The sequence below is a fragment of the Lepus europaeus genome, chromosome 17, assembly GCF_033115175.1.
Source record: "Lepus europaeus isolate LE1 chromosome 17, mLepTim1.pri, whole genome shotgun sequence".
NCBI classification, from domain to species: domain Eukaryota; kingdom Metazoa; phylum Chordata; class Mammalia; order Lagomorpha; family Leporidae; genus Lepus; species Lepus europaeus.
This window is the reverse complement of record NC_084843.1, coordinates 48453782-48466491: the sequence shown is the minus strand read 5'-3', so window position 1 is coordinate 48466491 and position 12710 is coordinate 48453782. Positions and strand designations below refer to the sequence as shown.

General features: G+C 39.8%; 1 protein-coding gene across 1 annotated transcript in view; it reads left to right on the top strand.

Annotated features, from left to right (window-relative positions):
* The window catches only part of IPMK (inositol polyphosphate multikinase), a 72052-nt gene that overhangs the window by 43346 nt on the left and 15996 nt on the right, over positions 1–12710 (top strand). The window contains exon 3 of the mRNA XM_062214651.1: positions 1129–1225. Coding sequence (XP_062070635.1) covers positions 1129–1225 — 97 coding nt within the window. The remainder of the gene's footprint in view (positions 1–1128; positions 1226–12710) is intronic.

Sequence of the window (12710 nt, the reverse complement as noted above, 5' to 3'; positions counted from 1 at the left end):
AGAGATCTAGATCGGAAGTGGAGTGGCTGGGACTTGAACCAGCGCCCATATGGGATGCTGGCACTGCAGGCAGCAGCTTTACCCACTGTACCACAGTGCTGTTCTCCCCACAAGTCATTTTTAAAACAAAAATATTTTGTTTCCTTTATGGGAATAAAACTAGAACGTGGTTCCAGGATATCTAGAATTTTCTAGCATCTTTTAGACTCATTAGTGGTTATAAATCAAGGAATTAAGTGTGCAAAAATTAAACTTACTATGTTGAAGGTAATATTTTAAAAAAGGTGAAAATTACAGTTCCCTGTGATTTAGATTTAAATAAATTTAAACATTTATTTAACTTAATATATTTAATGAGGAAATTAGGCAGATGTTACAACTGTTTTTTTTAAAATATTTATTTACTTATTTGAAAGGCAGAGATACAGAGAGGAGAGACTAAGAGAGACAGAGAGAGATCTCCCATCCTCTGTTTGACTCCCGAAATGGCCACAACAGCCGGGGCTGGGCCAGGAGCCAGGAGCTTCTTCCATGTCTCCCAGGGACCCAAGTAGTTGGGCTGTCTTCCGCTGCTTTCCCAGGTGCATTAGCAGGGAGCTGGATTGAAGTGGAGCAACCAGTGTGGGATGCTGACACTGCAGGCAGAAGCTTAACCTTCTACACCACAGAGCTGGCTCTGTTACAGTTGTTTTAAAAGAGAAGAGAAGGAAGCACAAATTTATATGGAATAAAAAGATGATATGAATTTAGATTTGTATACAAAGTTCTCCTCTTTCCTTGGAGTATGGAAGGAAGTCACCTGCATCTCCTATGGCCAGAATTATTTGCATGTCTAGAGACAAGAATTATTTTGCATTTGTTATCACTTATTGCAACTTTCACAGTTGTAAAACAGTTCAAGGACAGTGAAAGCCTGGAATTAGATAGCCAAAGGAGTGTTCTGCAGATAATACATATTTCTTTTTTTTTTTTTACAAGAGAGAGTCATCTCTTTTACTTAATTCAAATTTACTTCCAGCTGAAAACTTATACCACATGAACAGTGACTCAGTTCTGTTGTTGAGAAATGTGTAGGGCTATTAAATAGAATGTTATGAGAAACTAACAAGTGTTATATTTTTGTTCCAGGTGTATGCTGCTGATTGTAGTGACAGTGTTCTTCTAGAACTGCGAAAATATTTGCCAAAATATTATGGCATTTGGTCACCTCCCACTGCACCAAATGGTAATGTTCTCTTAAAAACCTTCATTTTTAGTTGTAATTCAGGAAAGTAGGTTTTTCAAAAGGCTTTATGTAAAACTAAACTAATTGGGCATTATGAAAATACAGAATACATATTTTCTATCCTTTGTCTACTAAGCAGAACAATATGTTTGCTTTTCATTTGCGTTTTCAATAATAAAAAAAAAAAAAAACAAGAAAACTGTTTTTTCTCCATGACTCCATCCCTGTTTCTTAATGTAGACCTTTATCCCTCACCTCCAGGCTTTAAATTGCAGCCTTCTGAAAAACACTGGTCAAAGTTTCATGGAGGGGAAAGTGATCTATATAAAGGACACAGGATTTTTCTTTTAACATAGTTAATGCTTGAAGCAGTATTTGCCCCTTAAAGACCTTTGCCAGAGCAGACAAAATGTAATTATTAACGGAGAAGCAGGACTGCCAAACCATTGATGACAGTTGATAGAAAGGATTTCAAACTTGAATGGCTTTAAGAATAACGTGCATGCTGTAATTTACAACCCTGGTTGCTCCACTTTGTGTCCAACTCTCTGCTAATGCTCCTGGGAAAGCAGTGGAAGATGCCCAAATGCTTGGGCCCTTGTACCTACATTGGATGGAGTTTCAGGCTCCTATGTGGCCATCTGGGGAGTGAACCAAAGGATGGCAGATCTCTCTCTCTCTTTGTCTCCTCCCTCTAACTCTGCCTTTCAAGTAAATAAATACATCTTTGGGGGGGGGGGGGAGGAGAATAACCTATAGCCTGATTAAAATCCAAATTTTTAGACCTAACTCTCAAGACATTTTGATTATGCAGTTCTGTATTGGAGGATAGCGATACACAATGTTGAGATTAAAAGAGAAGGTTACTCCAGTTTGAGCTGGTTCCTTTCAGTTCTTCTCTTCCTTTCATTCATTGACTTCCTTTGCCAAATATCATTAAGTCATTAACGGGAAATCTGTGTCTCCTTGGGAGTATTCTTACCTAGGTGATAGTAAGTTCTTGGCTCCCTTGAGTATTTAGGAGTCTGTTGTGTGGAAAAAAAGAAAGTGAGTTGAGGCTCTTTAGCTGTATACAGGTTGAGAAACCCTTATGTGAAGTGCTTGGGACAGAAATGTTTCAGATTTTGGAACATTTCAACATACACTATGAGATATCTTGGGAATGAGACCCAAGTCTAAACACAAAATTTATTTATGTTTGTTTGTGTCTTATACACATAACTTGAAGGTAAATTTTTACAGTGTTTTTGGTGTTCCCTTTGTTTTGACTATGAGCTGTGGGATTTTCCATTAGTGATGTTGTATTGGCAGTCAACAAGTTTCACATTTTAAAATATTTTGCATTTTAGATTTTCTCATTAGGGGTGCTCAGCCTGTATTTCTCTGCTTCTCTCCTGCCACTTCCTCCCCTCATGTGTCTGTTTCTCTTTCTCATTGAATTAATGACATTATTTACTGACTGATTTTTCTTTAGTTTGGGCATTTTATGGACTTAGGATACATGTTTTCAAATGTTAGAATTTTTTAGACTTCATAGTAGTAATATGTTAGAAGTTGGAAAATACTGAAAGCCAAATTATTCAACAAAATATTGTAGCATAACTTTGGTCATGAGAATGTACTGACCAGTAAGTAAGAAAGGCTTTTTTTCTCTCCGACTTTTTTATGACAGCTTTATTGAGATAATTTACATACTATAAAACTCGGCCATTTAAATCATAAAATTCCATTGGTTTTACTGTATTTACAATTGCGTAGTCAGCACCATTGTCTATTTTTAGAACATGACTAGTGTTTTTTTTTTTTTCAAACATCACGATTTTTGGTAATGAAGTCATCTTTGATGACTTTGGGCCAGTTAGATATGATAAACCTCATTTGTACTTGTATATAGACACACAGTACATGTATCTTTAGATATTGGTAGTTATTTGAAAGAACATCAAGCTGATTTGAGCAAATTGTTTTCAAATGCAAGCTTCAGCCTGCTGGGTTGGTAGGTTTCTGGATCTAGCTACCAGTTTCGTGAAACAGGAGTTAAGTTTCATAAAAGGAGCTAGCCTACAAGTTTGCTCTCTCCCATCTCTGTTACCCTAGATTTGAGGGCTTAAAGTCTCAACTTGTAATTCTTTTTACTTTCAGCTTCTGTTGTTCTCAGAAATGGTTGATGATTAACATGAAAAAGCAGAAACTTCTGTGGTTTTCCATTTAGCTTCATAGGGTTGGCCTTTCTTTTTTGGAAAGTTCAGAAATAAACATGAAGCTAATACCTAGTAGATAGTCAAGATATAGTAGACAAAATCTAATAGAAATTAGTCCCTGTATTTTTATAATTTATAAAGTCATTAATATTCATTGAAGATCTAAATAAGCCTTCAGTTCCCTAAATGCCCTTCCCCTTGCCTTTTCTTTAAAAAAGATGACATTTTTCATATTTACTGTTATCTGTAGGTTTTTAATATTTTTCCCATAATTCAGATGTTTACATTTTTCATCCTGTGGTACTGGGAAATTTTCTGCCTCTCTTTCATAGATTGTTGAAACTTTATTCCGCTAGAAGAAAATTAGCTGAAGGGAGGTTTTTTTTTTTTTTTTTATATCTAGCATATTATAAGTATGTCAATTTATGTTTAAGTTTAGTTAGACTAGTTATACACATTTAACAAAACAGAAAAGTTTCCTCATCCACAGTAGTGTTGTATAATTTCCAAGGCAGAGAGAGGAAAAGGGAGGGACAGAGATCTGCTGCTGGTTCTCTCCACAAATGCCTGCAATGGCCAGGGCAGGGCTAGGTTGAAGCCAAGATCTGGGAACACAGTTCATCTCTCTTACTTGGTTAGCAGAGACCCACTGCTTCGGCCATCTTCTGCTGCCTTCCAGGGTGTATGCTAGCAGGAAGCTATAATTAGGAGTAGAGCTGTGGCTCTAATTTAGGCAATCTGATATGAGAGGCAAGGCCTCCAAGCAACATTTTAGCTGCTCTGCCCGATGCCTCCCCGTTTTATTTACAAAGAGTTAAATATTAGATTATTGGCTATAGCCTCTTAAACTTAACTGTATTCTTAGTTACTGTTAACTCTAAAAATGAGCTTCACCTATTAATGAATAGTTTATTTACTATACTAATACTAAATTTTATAGAGTTTCTCTTAGATTTGGGATTTATAAGTATCAATTATTAGGCTACTGAAAGATCATCTTTCTAAGAATCAGTTGTCCTGGGTCCAACATTTTGACATAGCAAGTAAATCCACTGCCTCAATGCCGGCATCCCATATGGTCACCTGTTCAAATGCCCCACTTCCTATCCAACTCCCTGCTAATGTGCCTAGGAAAGCAGCAAAGGATGGCCCAAGTCCTTGGGCCACTGCACCCACATGGGAGACCTGGATGAAGTTCCTGGCTTCTGACATTGACGTGGTCCAGTCCCGGTCGTTGCAGCCATTTGGGGAGTGAACCAGCAGATGGATGAGCTCTCTCTGTCTCTCATTTCTCCCTCTGTAACTCTGCCTTTCAAATAAATAAGATAATAATAAAATAAACAAAAAAGACTTGTCTTAAAAAAATCAGTTGTCCTAAATAGAATTTAGATAACTTTAGCCGGCGCCACGGCTCACTAGGCTAATCCTCCACCTTGCGGCGCCGGCACACCGGGTTCTAGTCCCGGTCGGGGCACCGATCCTGTCCCAGTTGCCCCTCTTCCAGGCCAGCTCTCTGCTGTGGCCCGGGAGTGCAGTGGAGGATGGCCCAAGTGCTTGGGCCCTGCACCCCATGGGAGACCAGGAGAAGCACCTGGCTCCTGCCATCGGATCAGCGCGGTGCGCCGGCTGTAGCGCGCCAGCCGCGGCGGCCATTGGAGGGTGAACCAACGGCAAAGGAAGACCTTTCTCTCTGTCTCTCTCACTGTCCACTCTGCCTGTCAAATAAATAAATAAATAAATAAATAAAATTTAAAAAAAATAAGTAAATCTTAAAAAGAAAAAGAATTTAGGTAACTTTAAAAAGTAAATCTACTTAATTGTGGTATCTGTTTTCAGGATTTGTATGTATACATTTTTACATATGTAAATACCAGCTTTTAAATACTCAAAATTATGTCTTTTTTTAATGTGCCTCATAGTAAATATTTTAAAAGCTGTTTTCCAAACATGTTAATACAGGCTACTTTATATATTTGACAACATCTTTGGTTGTTTTTCTGCTTGATTATTTCATGCTTTATGCATTTTCTTTTTTTTTTTTTTTTAATTTAGTAAATATAAATTTCCAAAGTACAGTTTATGGATTACAAGGGCTTCCCCCCCCCCCATAATTTCCCTCCCACACGCACCCCTCCCATCTCCCGCTCCCTCTCCTATTCCATTCACATCAAGATTCATTTTCAATTATCTTTATACACAGAAGATTGATTTAGTATATATTAAGTAAAGATTTCATCAGTTTGCACTCACACAGAAACACAAAGTGTAAAATACTGTTTCAGTACTAGTTATAGCATTACTTCACATTGGACAACACATTAAGGACAGATCCCACATGAGAAGTAAGTACACAGTGACTCCTGTTGTTGACTTAACAATTTGACACTCTTGACAACATCTTTTTCCATTAAAATGGAATGAATAAACCAAAACAGCTCTCAAATTTACTGCAGTAAGCTTTAGCATATATGATGTTAAACTAATCTGTAATTTTTTCTTCAGAATTAAAAAAAAAAAGGCAGCCTGGGAGATGGATGAGGATGAAAGTGTCAAACAGTAATCCCAGAGGATGAAAAGTGGGTAGAACTGTTTATAACAGCTGGGCAACATTAAGGGCCTGCTTGAGATTAGTGATCAGGTGATGTTTTGAAGTTATGATTTAACAAGTTATTTTAATTTGAGATAAAAAATCAATACATAATAAGTACTATGTTCTTGTTAATATTTCACTGCAGGTCAAGGATTGATATTAGCCTCAAGATTGGATAGTCTAATTGAATTGTGACTACATCTTTTGATTTTTTATTAAATTATGCTTGTCTTATCTTGAAGTGTGTATAGATGCCAAAAATCAACTTAAATTTTTTTTTTTTTTTTTTGCTTAGTATTAAAGTTCAACCTGAGGCTGGCACCGCGGCTCAATAGGCTAACCCTCCGCCTGCGGCGCCAGCACACCTGGTTCTAGTCCCGGTCGGGGCGCTGGATTCTGTCCCGGTTGCCCCTCTTCCAGGCCAGCTCTCTGCTGCGGCCCGGGAGTGCAGTGGAGGATGGCCCAAGTGCTTGGGCCCTGCACCCCATGGGAGACCAGGAGAAGCACCTGGCTCCTGCCTTCGGATCAGCGCGGTGCTCCGGCCGTTGAAGGTTGAACCAACGGCAAAGGAAGACCTTTCTGTCTCTTTCTCACTGTCCACTCTGCCTGTCAAAAAAAAAAAAAAAAAGTTCAATCTGGACCCCTTGGTGACCTAATGCAGCAGATTTTAATATTTAACAGTTACGTGCATATTTAATATGCTTACAGGTAAAATGCTTATACATAAAATTAACATGTATAATGAGTGCCAGATTTGCACCAAAATTATGATACATATAATGCTATTTCCACTGAATTCTTTTGTTTTGTTTTTTCCCCAAAAGCCTTTTATTTAAGGTATACAAGCTTGATGCATTTCATAAATACAAATTTAGGAACATAGTGATTCTTCCCACTCTACCCTTCCTCCCACCTTCACTCCCACCCTTCTTCGTCCTCCCTCTCCTGTACCCATTTTTTTACTAAGATCTATTTTCAGTTAACTTTATACATAGAAGGTTAGCCCTACACTAAGTACAGAGTTCAACAAATAGTATGAAAAAAATAAATGAACAGCCTTTTCCTCAGAAGTGGAGACAAGGGCTTTTTAAAGTCATTACATGTCAGAGTGTCAATTTCACTTCTATAAATTACATTTTAGGTACTCACTAGTTACCACAGATCAGGGAGAACGTACAGTATATGTCTTTTTGGGACTGGCTTATTTGACTAAGTATAATGCTTTCTAGTTGTATCCATTTTGTTGAAAGCAACAGGATTTCCTTTTCCTTTTTTTTTTTTTTTTTAACCATAGTGTTATATATCACATAATTTCTTTATCCAGTCTTCAGTTGACAAGCATATAGATTGAGACCATATCTTAGCTATTATGAATTGAGCTGCAATAAACATGGGGATATAGATGATTCTTTCATATGCTGATTTATTTTCCTTTGGGTAAATTTCTTTTTTTTTTTTAAAGATTTATGTATTTTACTTGAAAGTCAAAGTTACACAGAGAGAGGGGAGGCAGAGAGTCAAAGAGAGAGGTCTTCCATCGATGGTTCACTCCCCAATTTGCCACAACGGCCAGAGCTGCGCCAATCCAAAGCCAGGAGCTTCCTCTGGGTCTCCCACACAGGTACAGGGGCCCATGGACTGGGCCATCTTCTGCTGCTTTCCCAGGCCACAGAAGAGAGCTGGACAGGAAGTGGAGAAGCCAGGTATTGAACCGGCACCCATATGGGATGCCAGCACTTCAGGCCAGAATGTTAACCCACTGTGCCACAGCACTGGCCCCTCTTTTGGGTAAATATCCAGGAGTGGGTTGGCTGGGTCATATGGTAGGTCTATATTCAGATTTCTGAGGTATCTCCATACTGTTTTCCACAATGGCTTTTTTCTTTAAAAAAAAAAAAAAAAAAAAAAGCTCCAGGGACTGGTGTTGTGTAGAGTTAAGCCACCCTGTGACACTGGCATCCCATATGGGTGCTGAATCAATTCCTGGCTGCTCCATTTCCTATCCAACTCCCTGCTAATTTGCCTGGGAAAGCAGTGAAAGATAGGCCTAGTGCTTGGGCCCAGGTACCCACATGGGAGACCCAGATGAAATTCCTAGCTCATGGATTCAGCCTAAGCTGGCCCAGCCCTGGCTGTTGCTGCCATTTAGAGGGTGAACTAGTGGATGGAAGATTACTCTCTGTCTCTCCCACTCTGTCTCTCTTTCTGACTTTCAAATAAATAAATACATCTTTAAAAGAAGAAAAAAAAAAAAACAGTTTTGAAGCAGGACTTTTGCTGTTATATATCCCAGAAGAGTACCTTGTTCATTAACTACATATTGAATGTATAACATGCTATTTTGGAGAGATTGAGAGAGCATTGTTTTTCTTTCTTTCTTTCTTTCTTTTTTTTTTTTTTTTTTTTTGACAGAGTGGACAGAGAGAGAGAGACAAAGAGAAAGGTCTTCCTTTTCCATTGGTTCACACCCCCCCCCCCCAAATGGCCGCCACAGCCAGCGCGCTGCGCCGATCTGAAGCCAGGAGCCAGGTGCTTCCTCCTAGTCTCCCATGCGGGTGCAGGGCCCAAGGACCTGGGCCATCCTCCACTGTACTCCTGGGCCACAGCAAAGAGCTAGACTGGAAGAGGAGCGACCAGGACAGAATCTGGCACCCCAACTGGGACTAGAACCCGGGGTGCCAGCATTGCAGGCAGAGGATTAGCAAGTTGAGCCATGGCGCTGGCCGAGAGAGCATTGTTAACTTTTTTTTTTAAAAAAGATTTATTTATTTGAAAGGCAGAGTTACAGAGAGGCAGAGAGAGAGAGAGAGCGAGCGAGCGAGGTCTTCTATCTGCTCATTCACTCCCTAGATGGCCACAATAACCAGAGCCATGCTGATCTGAAGCCAGGAGCCAGGAGCTTCCTCTGTGTCTCCCACAGGGGTGTAGGGGCCCAAGGACTCAGGCCGTCTTCTACTGCCTTCCCAGGCCGTAGCAGAGAGCTGGATTGGAAGTGGAGCAGCTGGAACTAGAATCGGTACCCATATGGGATGCCGGCACTGCGGCCAGCGGCTTCACCTGCTATGCCACAGTGCCGCCCTCCCCCCACTTAAGATTTATTGATTGATTTATTTGTTTGAAAGACAGAGTTACAGAGAGGCAGAGAGAGAGTGTGTAATCTTCATTTATGAAACTAGGACCTACACTATGCTAAGCACTTTACAATATAGTGTCTCATTTAGCCTTCATGATATCCCTTTGGTATATAATGATGTCCATTTTACATACAATTGTTTTAAAGACATGCTATTGAGGTCACAGGCTAGCAAATGATAGAATTGAACCTAATTTATTTGCTTCTAAAACAATTACTTCTTTCATTTCAGTTAAAATTCTTTGTGTATAAAATTAAACTGTAATGAAAATGGAAAAGTTTATTATAAGGGTACCAGAAGTGACATGAAAGTGAACGTGTAGGGGCAGCATTGTGGTGTAGTGGGTTAAGCCACCGCCTGCTACGTAGTCATCCTGTATGGGTGTTGGTTCATGTCCTGGCTGCTCCACTTGCAATTCAGCTCCCTACTAATGTGACTGGGAAAGCAGCAGAAGATGGCCCAAGTACTTGGGCCTCTGTCACCCATGTAGAAGACCCAGATGAAATTCCTGGCTCCTGGCTTCGGCCTGGCCTAGCCCTAGCCATTTCAGTCATTTAGGAGGTGAATGAGTGGATGGAAGATCACTCTTGTTTATCTGTACCTTTGTCTTTCAAATAAATAAAGATATGTTAGAAGAAAAAAAGTCAGGTTCTATGCATCTGAGCCCAAGGGTATCTGGTTTGGAACCAGACACCAAAACCTATCTGGGCCAAAGGAGATCTCTGTATATTTTCTTCATTTTCTTTATCCTTCCTCCTCTCTTCTCTGCTTTCCTGTGTCATCCCATCTCCTGCCTCCCCACTAAGAGATTTACATGTTATATAGCACTGTTAACCCACAAAGGTTACCAGCAGATTATGGCTAAGTCTCAGTTCCTTATTGACAGGATGAGCAAAGCTTGTAGCACGTGTTTACTTTTGCTTTGGGGACTATAGCCAAGGGATTAGATTCCCAAAGTATGACAATGATTGCAAAGCATTTACTGTTATGAGTTTGACAATAGTTCTTGAGATGGGTAGACACCATAACAGTGATGTTCTGTCTAGTCTACTGCTTTTTAAAATTTCTTTGTCTATGACATGTAATTCTTTTTTACATTGCAACTCACCATAAGTTTGATTCCTAACCACACAAACATACTTACTCCTACTAATTTGTGAGACAGTCTCATATTTTTTCTTCTCCCTTTCCTTCAAGGAGATGTTGGTTACAAACCATTAAGTTGAATTTGCAATCCATTATTGTAATCCTATAAATGGGAAAATACTTCTCCACTCTATACCCTATACCCAGAGGGGCTAGCTGCAAGGATGTGCAGTGTTAACCATCTTGTGAGACTGTCCTGTAGTAAAGCCTTTGAATTTTTAATATCTGAATCTCAGGAATGGCCTACCCTGAATAAAGCTCGAATCCATACAAAGAATTTGCTAATTGCATTTTTCACAGTGAATGAATATTCATATTTTTTTCTGTCAGGATAACTTGTTGAAACATCAGTAAAGATCTCAATGCCCAGATCATGATCCATTTCACTGTTTACCTTTTTTAGTAGCACTTGTGGTAAGCTGCTGCAAGAATTCTCTCTAAAGCAGGCTTTGATGTTTGTTTATTTGTTTATTTTTAAGATTTTATTTATTTATTTGAGAGGTAGAGTTACAGTGAGAGGGAGAGAGAGAGAGGTCTTCCATCCGCTGGTTCACTCCCTAATTGGCCGTAATGGCCCGAGCTGTGCTAATCCAAAGCCAGGAGCCAGGAGCTTTCTCCAGATCTCCCATGCGGGTGCAGGGGCCCAAGTGGTTGGGCCATCTTCTACTGCTTTCCCAGGCCACAGCAGAGAGCTGGATTGAAGTGGAGCAGCTGGGACTAGAACCGGTGCCCATATGGGATGCCAGCACTTCAGGCCGAGGATTAACCTACTGTACCACAGCACCGGCCCCTTGATGTTTACTTTTAAAACATAGAAGGAAAGGCAGAAATAAGAATCTTAAATTTTTATTTTCACTTAAAAAGAATTGATAAAAGAACTAAGGCAAACACTAACCTAATCCTCACTAGGCCTTAAATTAAAGATTTACTTCTAAAAGCCAAGAATAAATAATCTAGTAGTAATTTGGCAATTCCAGTCATATAAAGCATACTGAGAACCTGAAAGTAAGATAAAGAAAGGCATATTTGGGCAGTCAAAATAAATAGTAAATAAAACCTGTGATAGTCCCATTTACTGAAGGAGAATGACTCAATTTTATTATATTGTTAGGAAGACCAAGTCCAAAGTTCTGTGCAGTATGTTTGGGAAGGACAAACCCTCATTTATTCTGCAGATATTGTATCCTGATATATACAGAGTTCACATTTATATTTCTGTTTTCTAAGAGGAGAAGGAAGAAATGGGAATTTTACATTCAAGACTTATACAATTTTATATTCACTATAGCTTTTGTCATCCCTGTCTTACAGATGAGCAGCTTATTGTTTGTTTTTTAACCTCTACTAATTGATAAGTAAAAAATAATAACCTTATGGTATAGATGTGATGACAGTTACCTAGGGTCACCCAATATCTTCGGGTTTTTTTTTTTTTTAATTTTTATTTATTTATTTTTATTTATTTATTTTTTTAAAGGCAGAGAGAATTTTCATTTGCTGGCTCACTTGCCAGATGCTCACAACAACCAGGACTGGTCCAGGCCAAAGCCAGATGTCTTGAACTCAATCTAGACCTCCTGTTTGATGGCAAGGACCAATCATTTGAGCCATCATGTGCTACCTCCCAGGGTGCACATTAGCAAGAATTTGGAATCAGATCTAGTACTGGAACCCCAGTCACTGCTTTATGGAATATGGGCATCCCAAGGAGTCCTTTTTTTTTTTTTTTTAAAGATGTGTTTATTCATTTGAAAGGCAGAGTTACAGAGAGGCAGAGAGAGAGAGAGAGAGAGAGAGAGAGAGCACGAGCGAGCGAGAGCTTTCATGCGCCAGTTCACTCCCCAAATGGCTGCAACAGCCAGGGCAGGGCCAGGCTGGAGCCAGGAACCATGAGCTTCTTTAGGGTGTACCACATGGGTGTATGGGCCCAAGCACTTGGGCCATCTTCTGCTGCCTTTCCAGGTGTGTTAACAGGAAGCTGGATTTGAAGTAAAGTAACCAGAACTCAGTCTGGTCTCTCGTATGAGTTGCTGGCACTGCAGGCATCAGTTTAACCTGTTGTGCCACAGTGCAAACTCCTCCCAGGCAGTCTTAACTGCCATACTGAATGTCCACCTTGGGAATTTTGTTCCTTGCTTCTTCCCTTAGTGGACTCGGCTCCTTCCTTTCAAGTTAAAACTACAAATTTCATCTGTATGGTAATGTGGCTTCTATCATACTATATTTGAATTTCCATATACATTTTCTTTTTTCTTAAAGGTTTCATTATTTTGGCCCGCGCCATGGCTCATTAGGCTAATCCTTTGCCTGCAGCGCCAGCACCCCGGGTTCTAGTCCCGGTCAGGGTGCTGGATTCTGTCCCTGTTGCTCCTCTTCCAGTCCAGCTCTCTGCTGTGGCCTGGGAAGGCAAAGAA